The sequence below is a fragment of the Myotis lucifugus genome, unplaced genomic scaffold (assembly GCF_000147115.1).
Source record: "Myotis lucifugus unplaced genomic scaffold, Myoluc2.0 scaffold_23, whole genome shotgun sequence".
Lineage (NCBI taxonomy): Eukaryota > Metazoa > Chordata > Mammalia > Chiroptera > Vespertilionidae > Myotis > Myotis lucifugus.
In genome coordinates, this window is record NW_005871071.1 from 63100 (window position 1) to 84871 (window position 21772).

Here is a 21772-nt window from a genome sequence, read left to right on the forward strand (position 1 = left end):
AATGACTGGTCACTATGATACACACTGACTGCCAGGGGGCAGATGCTCAATGTAGGAGCTGCCCCCTGGTAGTCAGTGCACTCCCACAGGGGAGCTCTGCTCAGCCACAAGCCAGGCTGAAGGCATCACATTGGCGATGGTGGGAGCCTCTCCTGCCTCCTCAGCAGCTCTGTGGATGTTCAACTGCAGCTTCGGCCCGCTGGCAAGTGGACATCCCCCAAGGGATGTATCACTGCCAGCTTAGGCACAATCCCCTGGGGAGCAGGCCTAAGCCAGCAGGTGGACATCCCCCGAGGGATCCCAGACTGTGAGAGGGCACAGGCTGGGCTGAGGGACCCCCGAGTGCACAAATTTTTGTGCACCAGGCCTCTAGTCCTATACAATAAAAGCCTAATATGCTAAGTGTCCGGTCGAACAGTCAGCTGTTCAACCAATCAAAGTGTAATATGCTAATGATATGCTAAGGCCACTCACTGCTCGCTATGACGGGCACTGACCCCCAGGGGGCAGACGCTCTAACTGGTAGGTTAGCTTGCTGCTGGGGTCCAGCTGATCGGAACTGAGTGAGACGGACCAGATACGCGCTGGAACCCTCCCTGCAGTCCTGCCCTGGCTGGCCAACCTCCCAGGTCTCTCCCCGGCCCCGATCATGCATCGGTTGGATCCTTTGGCCTGGCCTGTGCCCTCTCGCAATCCGACCCCTCAGGGGACGTCGGAGAGCTGGTTTCGGCCCAATCCTGCAGGCCAGGCGGAGGGACCCCAAGGTGCAAAAATTCGGGCACCAGGCCTCTAGTTAACAAATACAACTGTATATATTTAAGGTGTACAATATGATTTGGCATACATATACTTTATGAAATAATTATAACAATAAGGTTAATTAACACATCCAATCACGTCACATAGATACCATCTTTTTCTGTGTGGTGAGAATATAAGCCATCATTATAATCACTATATATCTAAACAAAACAGATTGCTAACCATTGTGGAAAAATACCATTCTGCATTCCCACAGATTATTTCTCTTCCTTCCCTATTTTATGTGTTCTTGCGAGTTAAAAAAAAAAAAGTTACTGATATTTAACTTCCTAAAAGTTCAATATGTCACTTTGACCTAGCAATCTCACTCTTAGGAAGTTATCCTACAGATAGATTAAAAAACTACAAACAATCGCCCTGACTGGTTTGGCTCAGTGGATAGAGCGTCGGCCTGCGGACTGAAGGGTCCCGGGTTCGATTCCAGCCAAGGGCATGTACCTTGGTTGCAGGCATATCCCCGGTAGGGGGTGTGCAGGAGGCAGCTGATAGATGCTTCTCTCTCATCGATGTTTCTAACTCTCTTTCCCTCTCCCTTCCTCTCTGTAAAAAAATCAATAAAATATATTTTAAAAAAACCAAAAAACTACAAACAATTTAAATGTCCATCAACAGAGGAACTGGTAATGGAATATTATAAAGGTATTAAAAACAATGAACTAGATTTTTATGTGCTAATATGGAAAAAATCAAGGCATTGTTAAATTTAAAAAACATCAGGAATCCAAAAGCAAGAGGGAAATAATGTTTAATATGATTCCATTTTTTAAATATATATACATGTATGTTCAAATAAAATTTCTAAAAGGTTTTATAAACAGTTGTTACCTCTATGGTGTTAAGATTAGTAGGATGTGGGGAGAAGGGCTTTTAACTTCTTATTTTGTATCATTCTGCAGTTTGAACTTCTTAGGATGTACACGTTATTTTTATAATAAATCAAGTTGGTCTAAAACATTTATTTCTTCATCAGGACATTAAAAAGGATGAGTTCACTATAAGTTGCCTCACTATATTATTTAAAGGAGATGGGCAGAAAACCACACATTTTGAGTAGTTAATAAAAGATGATCAGTTGAAGATGAATATCAACAAATATTACAAATCAGCCTGTATAATTTCATACCAGTGTTCATATACAGAATCTGTCCATTTGTCAATGCTTTGCAAAAACTGTTTCAAAACCTGTTTTCTAGCTTACATTTTAAATGTTAAGTTGCATTATTGTAAAAATAAATCATGTCACCAGGTTTCACTGTACAAATTCTGGTTTGACTCTAGTTATATGTAGAATACAAACGTAAAAAATTAGAGGAATGAAAGAAGAAATCTAATGAGATATGTAACTGAAAATGATACTTTCCATGTAATCAGAACAAAAGCCTGGTTTATTCCTTGCATGAATTTTCAATTCTTAAATCAAAGTACTTATTAAATTTCCACGATTATTAGCCTATGATTTAATGAAGTAGTAAATACATGTTACATAGCTTTAGGTTATTTCTTATTTCTGATATCTCATAGATTTCAATTTCTTTAAAAAAGTCATGTCTGATTCTATTTTAATTGCCTGCATTACTGAATATGGAAACCTTTTGTAATTGGTAAAGCTTTTGTCAAGGAATTCTAATGCCTCAGTTAAGTTTCAGAATTCTTATTCAAAATTTACTTTCCTGTGTCTAGAAACAACTACTAAACTTCCAAATTTTCCATTACACTTAAAGGATAAACCTAAGTTCCCTAAAACTTCCTTTTATAGGAATCTAGTATGCCATTAAATGTATTTCAATTTCATAGATATTAAAATGTTAAAATGTAAAATAAAATAAACTTTATTTTCCTGACCCTTTTAAACAACATCTGACCTTTTTGCCTTAGAAGACTGTTCTGAGGATGTGGGGTGAAGGGAAGATGAAATGGGAAAAATACACCCCATTTAGTATTTCCTTAGAGCAAGGAAATACTAAAAATCTATAAATTAAGATGACAGAAAGGTAATTTCATACAGGAATGTAAAAGCTTCCTGTATATGGTGCCCCTAAGGTTTCTGCCTGTTAAATTTATACTTACATGGAGGTGGCATATAATGTCGACATGATGAGAGTGAGGCTTGTACAGGGGGCTGGGGCTGGGGCTGTGCAACCATGCTTGACCCATAACCATCTAGTGATAATGGCTGGCTCGGGACAGCAGCAGCAGCCTGATGGCCAAAGATTGCAGCTCGGGAAGAAGAAACAGGGCAGCAGGGGTCAAATGCAGATGCTCCGTGAAAACCAGCACTTCCATGACTTCTGATAGCATTGCTGCTCAGGTCCACTGGCAAAGCCTGCTGCATAAAGAGGAATCGTATTTTATCTTTCTGAAGTTTTTTTAAAACATTGTTTCATCTTATGCTATAAAAGTACTTCTAACGTAATCTAGAGAATAGAATCTTTGAATTAAGAATTTGAAAATGATAAAATTTTTAGTGTGAAACCTACTGAACACCAAGAAAATACTGTGTATCTTTGATTGTAAAAACTGTAATTATATACTTAAAATCTATAATCAATTTTTAAAAATCAAGCATAAGACCATGCTACAAGATGAACAAAGTTAATTATTACTTTAAGGTCTATTTCTCTTCCATTATCTAGATCTTAGAAAAAAAGAAAACTTTTCAATCATACTTCCATATTCTCCTTTACCCCAAAATTCTGATTAGTAATTTAGGACTTCTTTGAACAACATGTAATCACATTACTGAAAACATTAAGGTTCTAGGCAAAAATTTGTTCTATTTCTAAACTGTATATAGCACATACTCAACTGAATCTTAAATAGTGCCAACATTACCCAAGATAACAAAGGGCATAAGATTCCTTTTATTAGAAACATGAATTTGGGGAAGGTCCATATACTAAGTTGGAAAATAAAACCAAGAATCTACTCATAAGTAATTAAGTTCCCTCCCCCCCTCCCAAAAGCACGGAAAACTCCTATGTAAAACACTTTACCTTCTAATCTAAAGCAGATTACAGAAATAGAATTGCTTATTTGTATTCTTAATTTAAATACAGAATCTTTTGCTTAGTGTTCACCATAGCTGTAATTTTAAAAATGTGATTAAACAATATACTAGTAAAGATTTGGTGTTATATATGGAATTATATATAGGAACTATTCAACACTGGAAGCTGAGGGCTGGAGATAAAGAAAGCTTGGGTAATATAAGAGGCCCAGGCCATTCAAGGAGGAAGAATAGTGGTCTCTGTGCTTTCAGTGGGCTCCAGGCTCAGGGGACACCAGAAACAAAAGAAACTGTGGATGCTAAAAGGGAAGGAAGAAGCTGTGGGAAGGTGAAAAAGAATAGGTCCTTTCTTCCTCTATGTTATGTGTCTACAACTAATTAATGCCTGGCCTCTTTCTTTTGAGTTGGAAAATATAATGTATGCCCTCAAATTGGGTAAATAAGGCTCAAGAATAATACTGTGAGGTCATGAGTTTTTATTTATGGTTCAAATCCTTTCCCTATTTTCCTATTTAGGCTAAAATTTGGCAAATGCACTGGAGTATCAACATACTATGAAGGTGAGCAAATTTCCTATCTTCTTTCTCCAGTCACTGATTAAGAACACTCCCAGAGAGTGAGTAAAGTAGGGTGAAGGTCCTCCTGGAAGGAACCGAAGGGAAAGTTACAAGTAAAGAATAAAAAGAAAGGGGGAAAAACCAACAAAGGGGAAAACCAATTTTTCACAATTCCAACAGTTCATTCAATTCTATTCTAGAGGGAAGGAAGGATAATCGAGATTGGTACAAAAATGGCAAATATTACTTTACATAGATTATAAGCATAATACTGAACTACTCTTTCAAAAGAGGAAGAAGCTTCACACAAAGGAATAGTAAAGACTATAGAGAGTCAAGTGACTACTGCAACTTCTTTGCTATGAGGCCTAATACTCCCCAATCTTTCTCTGCCTATCCACCATCTTGCACTCTATCATAAGACTTACACTATCACAAATCCTCAGATCAGTTTATGTCTCTCACTCTTCACTTTCTATTGTGGCCACATAGGTCTCAACTGGAGGTGATCTCATGAGCATGTGCCTAATTAGAGAGTATTCCAAATGTCTATATGAATCTCAATTGTTCATATCTCTAAAACCTCACTCTATTCTCCTTCATATCTGCTGTCACCACTGAATGCCTGATTCTGCTGATTTACCTCAAGTTTTGTATGTAGTCCAAATACATCTACTTAGAGACAGTATAGGTTATATTTGTTTTACATTGAACAGAAATGTAAGAGACTCTACCTATAATTGAGTCTGTCAGGTTGAAAGAAAATGTGCCATACACAATTGATCTCTCAAACCAGCTGTATTATTTTATTACTTCAACAACAACATTCTATGAACAAAAGGCCCACCTTTTGGCAGCTCTTGAATGAATGTGGGAGAAGTTGGTAGATTCACTTCTTCACCATTTTCCTACTATAATTATAAACCCCTCTTCAGCCCAAATTTCTAGTAAAAGGAAATTTTGCTTTTAAGTAGGGCATTTCATTCAGTTCACTGAAAAGTTTTCCTTTTGCGTCTTCATTCCCAAGAAGTACACAGGTCTAGATGGTTAGTAGATATTAATACTTAGAACTGTTACCAAAACATCATCTAAAATCTTTTAAATCAAATTTTCCACTAAACATTTTAACATTTCTTCTCGATAACAGCACCTAGTTGTGTTGTGTTTTTTTAAGGGAACATCAATATTTCTTAATTATATTTTAATTTGTCAGATGCAGAAGTGATAACCATCAAAATTTAAAGATGAAACAAGTACTTTAGGAAAGGTCAAGGGATACAAAAAAAAATACAAAAAAAACAAGTTGCTCTAAAGTTTATTTTTTAAATTGAATTTGTTGGGGTGACATTGGTTAATAAAATTATATAGGTTTCAGGTGTACAATTCTATAACACATCATCTGTATACTATATTTTGTCCAATATCCCAAGTCAAGTCTCCTTCCATCACCATTTATCTCCCCTTTACCCTCATCTACCTCCCCGCAACCTCCTTTCCCTCTGGTAATCACCATACTGTTGTCTATGTCTATGAGGTGCTTTTTTCTTTTTTTGCTTAAACCATTCATCTTTTTCTTTAACTTTTTTTTCCCAGTATTTTTTCTAAGATATAGGTCAGCTACCACTTTACTTTGAAATAACATGTTTTGTTTTCTAAAGTATACACCACCCAAGTTTATATCATAGTAAAAGTTAAAATAGCATATAAACTTGACTTCATTAACTACATGTGACCACCAATACTAATGCAATATTATTTGACATTCTGAGCATTCACTATGATCAACTAATTTACTGAATTATAATTTTTTGCTGATATTTCAATTCCCTATAAATTAAAAATCTCATCTGCTCCTGAGAAACTATATCACAGGTTTGCATCTGAGAAGGTTGTTTATCTCTAGAGATTCATGGAGATTATAGGGAGCTCCAAAATAGGAGGTAGAGGAGTAAAAACTGGGAGAATTTCTCAATTTCTCATTAAGTAAATTAACAATGCAGTTTCAACACTTTGTTTGAAATACAATCCCAAAGATCAGGTTTACCTGTATTTAACTAAAAAACCAAAACCATTCTAGAATAAAAAATAGTTTCATTTCTGATTTTCTACATCCCTGACCCCCTCTATTAACTGCAATAATTTAGAGCAGGGGTGGAGAACCTCTTTTCTGCCAAGGGCCCTTTGTATATTTATAACATCATTCGAGGGCCATACAGAATTAGGCTGCTATATTTGGTCAAACTCACCCCTAATGCCTTGGCAGGACCAGACCAAATTATGTCTTGGGCCTTATATGGCCCATAGGCCAGACGTGCCCCACCCCTGATTTGGACCATCAAAAAATCCTGGAGACTTAAATAAAAGAAAAAATTACAGACCACTAAATTAGGCCACTTTTGCATGGTCAATAGAATAATGACTTATTTAGCATATAAAATGTATTATTAGGTATGTTTTTTCCTCCTGAAAAAAAAAAAAAACAAACACCCAATATTTTAAAATTTTAGAAAAGAAAGAAAAAGTCATAAATTCCACATACCTGGTCATGGTAGCTGGTACCAGAACTACTATTTGCTCCACAAGGTGCTTGTACTTGTGGAGGTCTTTCCACAGGGCATGTAGGATCACTATAGGAGGGAGAAACTGGGACAGCTGGGTGGGGAGTATGATGGTGGTGGTGGTGATGTTGAAAATGGTGGCCATGCTGCTGAAAGCAACTTGTGTGTGGATGTCCTAATGCATGGTGATTCTGTGACGACCCTCCACATGGCGAGTGCTGGGGACAGCAGGAAGGTAACCTTGGCATTGCAGGAGGGCCATTTTCCGTTACAGCACTAGATGCAGCTCTCCTCAAGTCATCTTGTAACAGAAAAGAAATGTATAGAAAAATCAAATGATCAAATATCACTGTTTAATAAACAGGTTCTGTATATAAATAAGTAAATAAAGAATTAAGAAATGTTTAGTAAGTTCTGTAAAAAAGGATATGATAGTGCCACAGTTTAACATACATATCATATAACTTCTAAAAGTAGTTATAACATACAGCCTCTCCTCAAACTATGTATTATGTGGAAACTATATAAAACAGATAAATATGGAGGCAAAATTTTTTACTGAGAATGTGTAAATTAGAAGAGTGGAGAACCAAGCTGTGTCTTTTCCTCCCGCATCACCCATATGACCCCGGAGGCATCTCCTCAGAACCCTTAGGATTCTGGAGTACCATTGTTCTAGCCTGGTATCAGAGTAACTGATACCAGGAATATTCTCCTCCCATTTGGCTCACAGTACCTAGCTGATCTCTTCTGGGTCAATGTACCAATTAGGAATCTTCTGGTTACTAACAAATGGTATAAAAATACAACAAAAACTAGCTGAAACAAGTAAGGGAATTTATGGGCTCACATAGATGAATTTGGGTGGTGGTGCTTTAGGCTCTGGTTGATAGGTTTGACTGCAGCAAACCTCCCTGTAATTCTCCTGGGTCTGCCCTCCCATTCATGTCCTACCCTGCCTTCACTGGTTCCCTTCTGGGGGACGTCTATGATCTAATCCCTGTTCTGTATTATCTGTGCAGCTTTCTTTCCAAGCTCCTAGTCTGGCCAATTTGGGCAAATTTCCTGAACCCTTTTGTAAAGGTTCTTAAGCTGGACACTAGAATTCAGGAGTCTGTAAACTTGGATAGAAAAAAAATGACTACTTTTTACTAATCTCTTAATTGCCTACTGGATTAGTACTACCTTGTTAGCATTAGATGAGAGGTTAAATATTACAAGTAATTTGTAACAGAAAACTATTCAAGTGGACAAGGTGTTTACTTTTAAAACATAAATTATAGCACTTTAAAATCAGTTCTATAACTATATCACTTTCATTCATTTGGATTTCAAATTTCTTGAATAACCTGGACAGAGTTACAACCAGTGATCAGGAACTGATTATGATCAACAGCCTATCTTAGCTATGCTAAATCAAACATTAAGTACCTATTTTCTACATGCTGTAATATTTGTAGCAATAAACTCATTATTACAGGAGCAGTACTTCCTGCAACATTTTCAGGGTTTTATCTCAGTCCCCATGTCAAAGTGTTGTGCAAGTGAATGTCATTTATTGTGTTACTTCAGGAAAAAAAAAAAAAGATTGAAAACCTCTGGGACACTAAATCCATTCAATGGATGACCTAAATGACTTTCCTGGTACCTTATAATTCTGATACTTTAATTTTACAAATCCAATTATTTGAGGATTTTGTATAACTCAAGAGATGAGTTTGTAACAAGAGCAAATCTATGGATTGCAAGAACTGTGACTGGAGTGACAGATATGACATTTACCTTATTCAGAAAGAATGTACACCTTCTATGTCTTCAAATATTTCAAATACAAAACTCAGAGTGAAAGAAAACGAAGTACAGTGACTAGAATACATTTAAGACTAAGCGCATATTTAAGGGGACAGATCATTAAAAGCGTGGCCTCAAAAAGAAGGCTGGCCTTATAGTTCTACCTGTTAGGGTACAGTTTTGGCCTCCAATTAAATTGTCTATTTTCCTACAGTTCAAAACATCTTTGTTGCTCAAACAGGTTAGCAACTCAAAGTACAGACAACTGATTCTCCTCTTGTTCAAGAGTTACTGTCTAGCCCTAGCTGGGAAGAGTGCCATCCTGATAACGCCAAGGTTGCAGATTCAATCCCCAGTCAGGGTACAAACAAGAAACAATCAATGAATGCATAAGTAAATGGAACAACAAATAGATATTTCTCTCTCTCCCTCCCCCCTCCTTCCTCCTTCTCTCTAAAATCAAGAAATAAAAATTTAAAGGAGAGTTATTGACCAAAGAAAACTGCCATAAATTAGAAGTGAAATACAGAAATATCTGATCAAGTAAATAAAACATTTTTTATTAAAATTAGCCCAGAGTATCCACCAAAAATGAGACAATCACAAACCTGCACCAGGAAAATTAACTCTACAGACCAGTGACATCAAGCTGGTTAAAGTCCTTTCACTGTAATTCTAGGAGAATTACTGAGATGTACTCATGCATTTATTCATTCACTTGGCAAGTCTTACACAAAATAATGATATGGTAAAGGACTTACAAAAGGCACTGGAGCCCTGGCCGGTTGCTCAGTGGTTAGAATCTCAGCCTGCACACCAAAGGGTCCCAGGTTCCATTACTGTTCAAGGGCGTGGATACCTGGGTTTCAGGTTGCTCCCCGCGTCTGGGAGTGTGCAGGAGACAACCAATTGATATGTCTCTCTCACATCCATGTTTCTCTCTCTCCCCCCTCCCTCCCTTCCACTCTCTTGCTGAAAAAGCAATGAAAAAAATCCTTGGGCCCTAACCGGTTTGGCTCAGCAGATAAGAGCATCGGCCTGCGGACTCAAGGGTCCCAGGTTCGATTCCGGTCAAGGGCATGTACCTTGGTTGCGGGCACATCCCCAGTGGGGAGTGTGCAGGAGGCAGCTGATCGATGTTTCTCTCTCATCGATGTTTCTAACTCTCTATCCCTTTCCCTTCCTCTCTGTAAAAAATCAATAAAATATATATTTTTTAAAAATCCTTGGGTGAGAATTAAAAAAAAAAGAAGGAAAAGACAGACCTAATCTTTGATCTTCAAGTAGCTCATCATCAAGCATAAAGTCAATTTAAGATATAAATCAATCGGTATTATAACTGAACCACTAAGTTGAATATAGGAGAGAGAAAATGGATTTGTTATTCCACTTTTTATTTATGCATTCATTGGTTGCTTCTTGTATATGCCCTAAATGAAGATCAAACCTGCAACTTTGGAGTATCAGGACGATGCTCTAAACAACTGAGCTACCTGGCCAGAGCTTTAACCTCCCTCCATTTATTTTATTTTTTTACTTTCCCCTGAAGGAATAAAAGTTTTAAGGAGAATGAGAGAATTTTGGAATAGCCATTGAGAGGAAGAAAAGGTAACTGATTAAGATACATCATACTATGGCAACTTTCTACCAAAAGCCTGAGATTAGATACCATACATCCAATCTGCTTGGTTCTATGCATTTTGTTAGCCCAATTTAGAAACCTGGATAGAGCAAAGCTGGCTTAAGTTTTCCAAGGTTGGAACTATGCAATAAAATGCAAAGTTATAACAGGGTAAGAGATCTACCAAAGGACTTGTATGCATGTATATAAACATGACCAATGGACACAGATACTAGGGGGATGAGGGCATGTGCTGGGGGCTGAGAGTGGCTGGGGAATGGTCAATGGGGGAAAAAGGAGACATACATAATACTTTAAACAGTACAGAATTTTTTTAAAAAAATGCAAAGTAAGGACAAGATGTGAAGAAAATAGGTGACTGATGTTCTATAGAGTCACAGAATAAAATGAAGCCATAAGAACTGAGTGCCCCTAATGTATCCTAAATATCTGTATATGCGTCTATCAGGTTTATACAGAGGAACAATCTGGCCTGGAACAAGGTCCTCCTAGTCCAGAGAAATACAACACAAAGTCTATCCATCAATATCGTTACAGTGATACCATGAGAAGGCCATTCAGGTTGTAATGCTGCTACTTAGGAGATTAAATGTGAATCCTGGGTGACCAAGGGTCTTAAATGAATGAATAAATAAATGAAAGATTTGAGACTATCTTGAAATAAAGTTGGGACTCTGTCACATAAAATCCAGATAAGAATAAGGGTACATAAAGCTATCAGGAAAGAGGAGTAAATGAATAGAGTTCAAATCTTTGCTCAAAGATTATTAACCTTGAAAGTATTTAACATTCCAGATTTCTTCATTTCTGATTGGAAGAATAATAACAACATCAAGAAGTTTTTAAGAATTAAATGATAATATGATAGATAATAACTAAATGACAGAAGAAAAAACTAGCGATAACAATGCTAATTAAAATATCCTACTAAAAGCCTAATATGCAAATTGTTCAACAGTAGTTCAAACACTCGCTATGCCGTGCACTACCAGGGGTGGCGCAGAACATGGCACTGGCAGCAGGTGGCAGTGCAGGCGCTGGCTGACCAAAATGAGAATGCAACCTTGGTGGGATGGTGGAGGTGAGCAGGCAGTGCCAGGCCAGGGCGGGTGCAAGCGGGGTCCCAATCACCCCACCAACTGCCCCACAGATGGAGATGGGGGGGTGGTGGAGGAGGGCAAGCCCCCTTCCAGCCTCCCGCCCCTAAAAAAATGGGCGCGGCCCCGCCCCCAATCATTCCCCCTCCAGGCGGGATGGTGGAGTAGGTGGGGGGGGGGGGGGGGTGCCAGGCCATAGCAGGGTGCCAGGCAGGGCTGCGGGGCTGCAAAGCTGGGGGCTCAAGCTGGGACCCAATCCCCGCAGACCACCCCAAGAGACCCCACCCGTGCACGAATTTGTGCACTGAACCTCTAGTAAGAAATAATCTGAGATAAGAGCTAAAACTATAAACTCTTAAAACACAGGAGTAAATCCTATGACCTTGGATTAGGCAATGGTTTCTTAGACATGACACCAAAAGAACAAACAAATAAAACTAAGAAAAAAGACACCATGAAACTTTAAAAAATTCCCATCCACTTTCAATTCTTTTGAGTATATACCCAAGAGTGGAATCATGGGTAATATGATAGCTCTAAATTTAACATTTTTTAAAAATAACTTTTTATTTATCAATTACAGTTATTGTACAATATTATATTAGTTTCACACATACAACCCATTGATTTGACATTTATATAACTTACAAAGTAATAACCCTTGCCCTAACTGGTTTGGCTCAGTGGATAGAGCATCGGCCTGCGGACTGAAAGGTTCCCTATGCTATCCTTTACATCCCCATGACTATTCTGTAACTACCAATTAGTAGTTCTTAATCCTTTCATCTCTTTCATCATCCCCCAAGCCTCTGCCATCTGGCAACTGTCAAAATGTAATGTATCTATGAGTCAATAAAATATATAAAAAAAAAAAACAAAGTAATAACCCAAATAAATCTAGTACCCATCTGACCCCATACATAGTTACGACAATATTACTGACTATATTCCCTATGCTATCCTTTACATCCCCATGACTATTCTGTAACTACCAATTAGTAGTTCTTAATCCTTTCATCTCTTTCATCATCCCCCAAGCCTCTGCCATCTGGCAACTGTCAAAATGTAATGTATCTATGAGTCTGCTTCTGTTCTGCGTGTTCATTTATTTTATTTTTTAGATTCCACATATAAGTGAAATCACATGGAATTTGTCTTACTAACTTATTTCACTCAGACATTGTGCCCATCCTAGGTCCATCCATATTGTTGCAGATAGCAAGGTTTCATTCTTTTTACAGCTGAGTCATATTCCATTTTATACACACACACACACACACACACACACACACACCTTCTTCTTTACCAATTCATCTATACATGAACACCACTTAGGTTGCTTCTGTATCTTGACTATTGTAACAAATGCTGCAATGAACATAAGGATGTACATGTCTTTGATTAGTGTTTAGGTTTCTTCAGAGAAATACCCAGAAGTGGAATTGCTGGGTCCTTTATCTCTTTTTATATAGCCTTTGTTTTATAATATATTTTGTCTAGTATAAGTGTTACTACACTAGCTTTTTTTATTTTAATGAAATATCTTTTTGCATCCCTTACTGTTAGTCTGTGTGTGTGTCTTTCGATCTGAAGCGAATCTCCGGTAGTCAGTATATGTAAGGGTCTTATTTTGTTATCCATTCAGCCACCATGTCTTTTGGTTGGAGCATTTAATCCATTTGCATTTAAACTGCTGAGTCTTATGGGATCTCACTTGTAGGTAACAAACTGCTTTCCTCTTGCTGCTCTTAAAATTCTCTTTGAGTTTAATCTTTGCCATTTTAATTACATGTCTTGGTGTGGCCTCTTGGGGTTCATCGTTTGGAATTCTCTGTGCTTCTTGGACTTGTATGTCTATCTCCTTCACCAGGTTAGGTTAAGTTTATGGAAAAGTCATTGAAAAGGGCTTGAGTGAACCCAAAATTTGGGTTGGACATTGTCTTGGGTGGGAGGGGATCTCAGGGAATCATCAATGTAGGGTGAATAGTGTGAGTCAGGTTGATAGACTCAGATATAGCATCCACTATCTGGTTCTGTGGAGGATAGGACTCAGCAAAGGAATGACCGAATAGGCCAGCACTTCTATCTGGGAGAAAGCTGCCCCTCCAATCCTTGCCCCAAAGCCAGACAATTCAGTTCCTCCCCATGTCCTTGGTGCCTTTTGAGCTGCTGCCCCAGTGCTGGAGGTTATAGCTAGTGAGTCTGAGGAAGGCCGTGTGCATGCTCTTTAAGAGGAACACCTCAGTCTCCAGCAACTCTCCCATCATACTCAGCCACTATCCCTGCCGGTTTTCACAGCCAGAAGTTTGGGGACTTCTCTTCCCAAGACTGGACTGAGAGGCCTGGGTTGGGGCCCTTCACTCCTAAGAAGGGACCTCTACAGCTGACATATCCCTCCCAATTTTTAACCATCACATGTGAGTATGGGACTAACTCATTCCATGTCTCTGTCCTTCCTACCAGTCTCGATATGGCTTTCTCTTTATGTCCTTAGTTATAGGACTTCTGTTCAGCTAGATTTCAGACAGTTCTGAGTGGTGGTTGTTCTGTAGTTTAGATGTCATTTTAATGTGGTTGTGGAAGGATACAAGTACCACATTTATCTACTCCATCATCTCGACTGGAAGCTATAGTGTTCTCACAATGGCTGTGCCATTTTACATTCCCACCAGATTATTCATAAGGATTCTAATATCTCCACATTCTACTCAACACTGGTTATTTTATGATTTACTGTTTTGTTTTGATTTTAAGTATAGACATCCTATTGGGTGTAAAGTGGTAATTCACTGTGATTTTGATTTGTATTTCCCTACTAACTAATGATGTTTTCATGTAGTTCTTAGTCATTTGTATATCTTCTATGGAAAAAATATCTATACATATCCTTCATCTATTCTTTATTTATTTATTTATTTATTTATTTATTTATTTATTTATTTATTTATTTATTTATTTATTCTTGGCTTCAGAGAGAAAGGGAGAGATAGAAACATCAATGAGAAACATCAATGATGAGAGAGAATCATTCACTGGCTGCCTCCTGCACACATTCTGCTGGGGATCAAGCCCCCAACCCGGGCATGTGCCAATGACCAGAATCAAACCCAGGGCTCTTTAGTCCACAGGCTGATGCTCTCTATCCACTAAGACAGGGGTCCTCAAACTACGGCCCGCGGGCCACATGCAAATACAAATATTGTATTTGTTCCCGTTTTGTTTTTTTACTTCAAAATAAGATATGTGCAGTGTGCATAAGAATTTGTTCATAGTTTTTTTTTAAACTATAGTCCGGCCCTCCAACGGTCTAAGGGACAGTGAACTGGCCCCCTGTTTAAAAAGTTTGAGGACCCCTGCACTAAGTCAAACAGGCTAGGGCTATCCTTCGCCCCATTTTTAAACAGAGTTGTTTTCCTTTTTATTGGTGAGTTGTGTGAGTTCTTTATATATTCTCTATATTAGACCCTTACCAAATGTATGATTTTCAAGTTTTCTCCCATCTGTAAGTTGTCTTTTCACTTTCTTGATGTCCTTTGATGTATAAAAATTTTCAATGTTGATAAGTTTAACTTACCTATTTTTTCTTTTGTTGCTCACATTTTTGGAGTCAGACATTTAATTCCCCCAATTTCTTTCAGTTGAGCTATGATACTTTGGCAACATATAGCACACAAACTCAAATATGAAATCATAGTCTAATTCTAATTGAGACTACTTAGCTCACATATGATGTTGACTCTAAGACTATGTTCTTGCTAATACAGCTAAAATCTGAAAATAATCCTTTTTTTAACAAATGTAATAAAAAAAGAGTCCCTCCTCCCCCCCATTTTTACATACCTCCTATAGAAGTACCAGTCATACTATTGCTTGTAAGAGTAGCTGAAGTCTCTGACACTGTGGAGGATTGGCTACTAGTGACAGCTGAAGCAGTATCAGAGGCCTGCTCAGAGGTAGATGGATTGGAATTGTTAGTGGAAGCGCTTGTGGTTTGTGATTCCATTCTCGCAGAAGTGGTTGGTACTACAGTAGGTTCTATAAAATATAAAATGTTTAGTCAGCATTTCAATACAAATTAGGTAATGGGTTATATTTTAATCCAAGCTAACATTTTTATGATAAATGTTAAAGCAAACTTTAATAATATGAACTCTGTAGGAAGTACAATATATAGTAAAAAAAGCTTTCATGAAGTTAAACTGTTAACATTAAAATGTCGTTACTAACGTATGATCACTGCATTTTTAAAAATCCAACAAATGCATATTCTAATAATTCAGATGATTAACAGGTTTTTTGAATAATGATTATATAAGTTTTCTGATCTATCATAAAAAAGAAAAGAGGATAAAGAAAGTAAAAGTCTCTCTGCTATGTTCATACATATTATTATAAGCTGTCAGAAGGTGTTACAAACAGCTCTTTCCCCTTTAAAGTATGGATTCCAGAATCAGATGCTTGGAAAGTAAGTCTGATTTCACTACTGACAGTATGATCCTGGATAAGTTACATAACCACTTTTCATTTTCTCACCTATAAAATTAGGAAACTATTCTTCATAGAACTTTCTTCATAGAACTGTTGCTAGGATGAACGGAGATCACACATATAAAGCACTTTGTATGATGCTTTACATATACCAATAATTTAATAAACATTATTTTGTATAATGTTTTACATAGTAATCACATAATTAACATTATCTATGATGTTTAATATATTTTAATCTCTTTTTACATGTACTTTTGTATGTTTTTCAAAACTTTTTTGTAAATATTCAGCAGTACTTTTTAATAAAAATTTAAAAATTTTGTAGTGGAATGTAAAAGAAATTTCAAGCAGATTTTAACTTATGAATGATTTATATTTTAAACTGATTATAAAATAGTTGTTTAAAAATAGAGAATCTAATTGTTATAACTATACAATAACAATCAGCTCTTAAAAAGAGGCACTCTCTTAATGTGATGTAGAATGAGAGGACAACTATTTTATATAATGCAGTGTGAAATGCGGACTCCTGAAACACGAATAGTACCTGCTTGGTCTATGGAACATTGCACTCTGGCTCCTTAAACATGCATTTGCTTGCAGCTAAAAAGTGAAGGGAGGAACCTATGTTTATTTGCAAATGCTTTATAACAGTTTCTCAACCTTAGCAGTATTGACATTTTGAGCTGGACAATTCTTTGTTGGGTGTGGGAGTGGGGATTGAGGGTGTCTGTACAGTATGTTTAGCAGCACCCCTGGCCTCTACCCATTACATGTCATTAGCACTCTCCTCCCAACTGTGAGAACCAAAAACGGCTATAGATATTGACAAATGTCTCCAGGGACACAAAAGGACAGCCAGTTAAGAACCACTAGTCTAATTGATATAGTTAAGTTTTTGGTTTATTTTTAATGAGAGAAAGGTTTCCACTGAAAGAAACTAGTTGGGAAAAGAGGGCATCTACTGATCACTGAAATACTATTAACGTAGTTGAAGTAGTCTGGTTAGACTAATTCTAATGGGTTAAAAGGCTACTCTGTCACCTTTTCCTACTTACCAGATAATAGGTGTCACATAATAAACACACAGAAAGTTTTCAAACTAGTCATCCTATATTTAACTAACTCCAATTAACCTTTAATTAATCCCTATTATATTAACCACTGACTTACAGGTAATTTATAATGCTTCAAAATAAAAACCAAGGCACTGTTGAATGAATGCAGGCTATGGAGATAAATTATCTCTTCATAAGCATCTTAATTCCAAAGTACTAGTACTCTGAACTAGGATCATCCAAACTGCAAACAGCCCATCTAAGAACTGATTGCCCAAGGCCTCTATTTCTACCTATTTAATGTATCTTTTTTCCAATTTATAGCTAACCCCCAAAGTTAACAAATTTATACATGGTTGACCACCTCCCTAAGAAAATTATGATTGACCACTTCCTTCTAAGATGAAACTAATAATTCCTGAAGATAATTCTCAACATGTAGGAAAATTCATATATGTAGGCATATATTAAAACATGCTACCACTTTCCCTAATCCCTGTTTACTAACTCTAGCTTTCCTTCCTCAGAGCAGTTATAAGCCAAAACAAAACACTAAAACTAAGCAGCACAAAAAGTACATACTATATTACATTAAAGAATAACATACTTTTAAAAGTAAATGACAGCCCTAACTAGTTTGGCTCAGTGGATAGAGCATCGGCCTGCAGACTGAAGGGTCCCAGGTTCAATTCCGGTCAAGGGCATATACCTTGGTTGCAGGCACATCCCCAGTAGGGAGTGTGCAGGAGGCAGCTGAATTGATGTTTCTCTCTCATCAATGTTTCTAAATCTCTATCCCTCTCCCTTCCTCTCTATAAAAAATCAATAAAACATATTAAAAATAAAATAAAAATAAAAGTAAATGACACTATAAATAACCAGTATTAACCATTTGAATTGTTATAGCGCTTTACTGTTGTCCATAATTCAAAAGTGTCATTTCTGCCCTTGTCAGTCCAAAGTGGCTAGGCTGAATGTCATCCCATACAATGAAAGGTTGCAGGTTTGATTCCTGATCAGGGCACATACCTAGGTTGCAGGTTCACATTCCCAGTTGAGCGCATATAGGGAGCAGCCAATTGAAGCTTCTCAATCATATCTATGTTTCTCTCTCTCTCTCTCTCTCTCTCTCTCTCTCTCTCTCTACCAATTGAAGCTTCTCAATAACATCTATGTCTCTTCTCCCCTTTCCCCTCTCCCCTCTCCCGCCCCTCCCCACCTCCTGTCCTCGGGTGAAGTTTTAAAAGAAAAAATTTTAAGTGCCATTTCTAATTTTTATAGCAAAAGGTAAAGTATGACAATATTAGAAATGAATATAATAGGTAAGTCTGAGAATATATCAAACTATCACTCGTAAAAAAATTTTTTTTTCTAAGAAAATAACTACCAAGCAATAAAACAATAACCAGAAAAAATTTTAGGCACAATTACTATATTATAACCAAGGTTATTACTGCAAATTGAAAAATAAGATTTAAAAATCTGAAAACTTCTCTGTAGTTTAATAGCATAGCAAGATATTTCATTTTATCAAGTTTTCTTCATAATTCTACAGTTACTACTCCACCTTACCATCTTCATCAACAGTAAGGTCCACAACTTCTGCTGCATTCTGCCTCAAGGGCTGTATCACAGTAGAAATCCTACTGCGGTTCCGTGGCTCCTGTGGTCGACTTGTATGAGAACTTGAACCTTGGCTCCAATGAGATCTGGAGTGTCCAAGGGTTGAACGAGACCTTAAATGATATCAATATTAAATTAGTAAACATAAAAAAAAAAAATTCAGTTACCAAGAAATAATAAGCCTTTCTTTACAGAGTGAGTTGGGAAATACTTCATGTAAGACTTCTCCAAAGAAATAATGGTCACAGAATTAAAAGTTATGACTAGCACAATGTCTGTCTGGCACTCAATAAATATTTTCTGAATGAAATATTTACCAACCAACTGATCTAAGAATATGAGAAATGATACGTTATCATTTTACACCAATCACGGGTGTGAAATACAGGATACAGTTTCAAGAATAATGCTCTTTTCAATAGTTAGTGTGAATATTCACCCGGGTTACAATCAATTATTTACATTTTATGTAAATACCTAAATTTATTCACAATGGGTAAAGTAACAAAAATATAAACACCAGAACACTTGGGGAGTCCTAAACCAAGCTACCAGTAAGTTTCTGGTACTGATCTAAAAGAGATTCAAGACACTAGAGAAATTTCCTGGGATCAGAAAGGGTAAGGATGGTTGCAGCTAGTTTACTACAGATGGTCCCTGATTTAATGGTTCGATTTAGGATTTTCTGACTTTGCAATGGTTTGAAAGCAAGATGCTTCCAGTAGAAACTGTACTACAAACACTGAATTTTTATCTTTTCCTGTGCTAGCAATATGTGGTATGATACTCTCTTATGAGGCCGGGCAATGGCAGCAAGTCACAGCTCCCAATTAGCCACCTGACTATGAGGATAAACAACGGATACTCTAGTGTATTCAGTGTGTATTCATTGATTTTGTCCAACTTTATGCAATGTGTTCTAAGTACATTTAAGGTAGGCCAGGCTAACTTACGATGTTTAGTAGGTTAGTTGCATTAAATGCACTTTCTTTTTTTTCTTTTCTTGATTGGTTTTGAGATAGAATTGGTATTTAATATTATTTAAATGCATTTTCAACTTACGGTGTTTTCAGCATTCAATGGGTTTATTGGGATGTAACCCCCATTGTAACTGGAGGAAGATCTGCAATTTGTAGTTCTTAAGAAACATCACTTGTTTCAACTGCGTTGTGCTTTTAAAGTATATTATCCACAAACCCTCAACACCTAACTTTTATCATCTTTTAATCATATGTATGGTATTGTATATGTGTACCTAAATTTCTTACCTTGTACATTTCATTACAAATATTTTTAAGGATTCACTGTAATGATCTGAATGACTGAGGGTACAGAGGGGTAATATATGCAGTCCTAAAGCTCCAGGAGAAAAATACATGTTTTAAGAAGGCGGGGCTTATGAAGTCAGTGTTTTCTTCTGCCCAAGCTGAATGTAAAACTGCTTACAGGCTTATTGTTACCATGCATGAAAAGAGTGAGCCAAATTCATTAATATTCAGTTCATCAGGGGTGCAAACTCAACCATTCAGAAAAGACCTCAAGAGTTTTGAAAAGGTTCAAATGAAAAAACAGGAGTATGAAGATTAATTCCTGAGACACAGTAAAAAAGGACATCACAGCCCTAGCCAGTTTGGCTCAGTGGATAGAGAATCAGCCTGCAGACTGAAGGGTCCCGGGTTCGATTCCAGTCAAGGGCACATACCTCAATTGCAAGCTCCAGGGCCCTGGCCCTGGTCGGGGCTTGTGTGAGAGGCAACCAATCAATGTGTCTCTTTCATAACCATGTTTCTTTCTCTCTGTCTCTCTCCCCCTTCCACTCTCTCTAAAAATCAATGGAAAAATATCCTCGGATAAGGATTAACAAACAAACAAAAAAAAGAAGCCCAGCCAGCGTGGCTTGGTGGTTGAGCGCTGACCTATGAACCAGGAGATCAAGGTTCGAATCCCAGTCTGGGTACATGCCCTGGTTATGGGCTTAATCCTTAGTGTAGGGCATGCAGGAGGCAGCAACTGAATGATTCTCCCTCATCTTTGATGTTTCTATCTCTATCTCTCTCTCCCTCTCCTTTCCTCTCTGAAATTAGTAAAAGTAAAAATAAAATTAAATAAATAGGAAAGCACATTCTAAGAAGAATTGTATAGACTGAAACATGATAGTAAACAACTGTCTCAGGATGAAATGGTTTTGGATGAGGAGAGATTACCATTTAAAATTCTTAAGAAACCAAGATTCTAATGAGACTGTGTAGTTTATTTCTGGGAAGCTGTTAACAGCTGCAGAAAGTTCCAGGTCCACTTTGCAATACTCTTGTGAAAGCTACATAGGATGCCTTAACTCAAATATTATGCTGAGTGGAGCATCAACAAAAAAGTTGGATTTATGGACAGTTGATACGTGTGGCAACTAATAAATCCTGACACAAAAGAATCTGAAACACAGATGCATTATCTTACAGAGAAAGGACCAAGTGCCAGCTAAACAGTGACAAACTTAATACCTTATTTAACAATAAGGAAAATAAATATGGGTCATAAGCACTATGTGCCTCTTTTTTTGTTACTGTTAATCCTCACCCAAGGATATTTTTCCCCCACTGATTTTTAGAGTGGGAGAGAGAGAGAGATAGAGACATAAAAATATTAATGTGAGAGAGATACATCAATTACTTGCCAACCGCATGCGCCCCATCTGGGGCTGGGGATCAAACCTGCAACCCAGATATGTACTCTTGACCGGGAAACAAACCCGAGACCCTTCTGTGCACAGACCACACTCTAACCACTGAGTCATGCCAACCAAGGCATAGTGTGTGTCTTTTTCAAGATCACTGACCATTACTGTGATAAATACATCTGCTTGAACATTAAGCGTCTCCATGACAAGAAAGATCTTCAGTTCCACAAGGAAAAACACGTCTGTAATTTTAGCAATCTTTGTTGTTCATAAAAACTCAGTGTCATAATAAGCGCTATGCACAGTCAATGGGATAACACTGGCATATACAATGGAGCATCAACTTTCCTCAGGGTCTGGGAATATCATTTAGAACTTAAAACAAACAGGGACATATTATACAGTGGTCTCTTCCATGCCATTAGAAGTGACACTCCAATGGGAAAGTGGCT

General features: G+C 37.4%; 1 protein-coding gene across 9 annotated transcripts in view; it reads right to left on the reverse strand.

Annotated features, from left to right (window-relative positions):
* The window catches only part of RNF111 (ring finger protein 111), a 103477-nt gene that overhangs the window by 21217 nt on the left and 60488 nt on the right, over positions 1–21772 (reverse strand). For 7 of the 9 annotated variants that reach the window (XM_023751599.1, XM_014453385.2, XM_006085895.3 and 4 more), the window contains exons 4-7: positions 18596–18759; positions 15315–15509; positions 6926–7245; positions 2890–3148 (exon numbers count right to left, since the gene is read on the reverse strand). In XM_023751599.1, coding sequence (XP_023607367.1) covers positions 2890–3148; positions 6926–7245; positions 15315–15509; positions 18596–18759 — 938 coding nt within the window. The remainder of the gene's footprint in view (positions 1–2889; positions 3149–6925; positions 7246–15314; positions 15510–18595; positions 18760–21772) is intronic. The other 2 variants (XM_006085896.3, XM_014453384.2) reach the window with 1 other exon arrangement.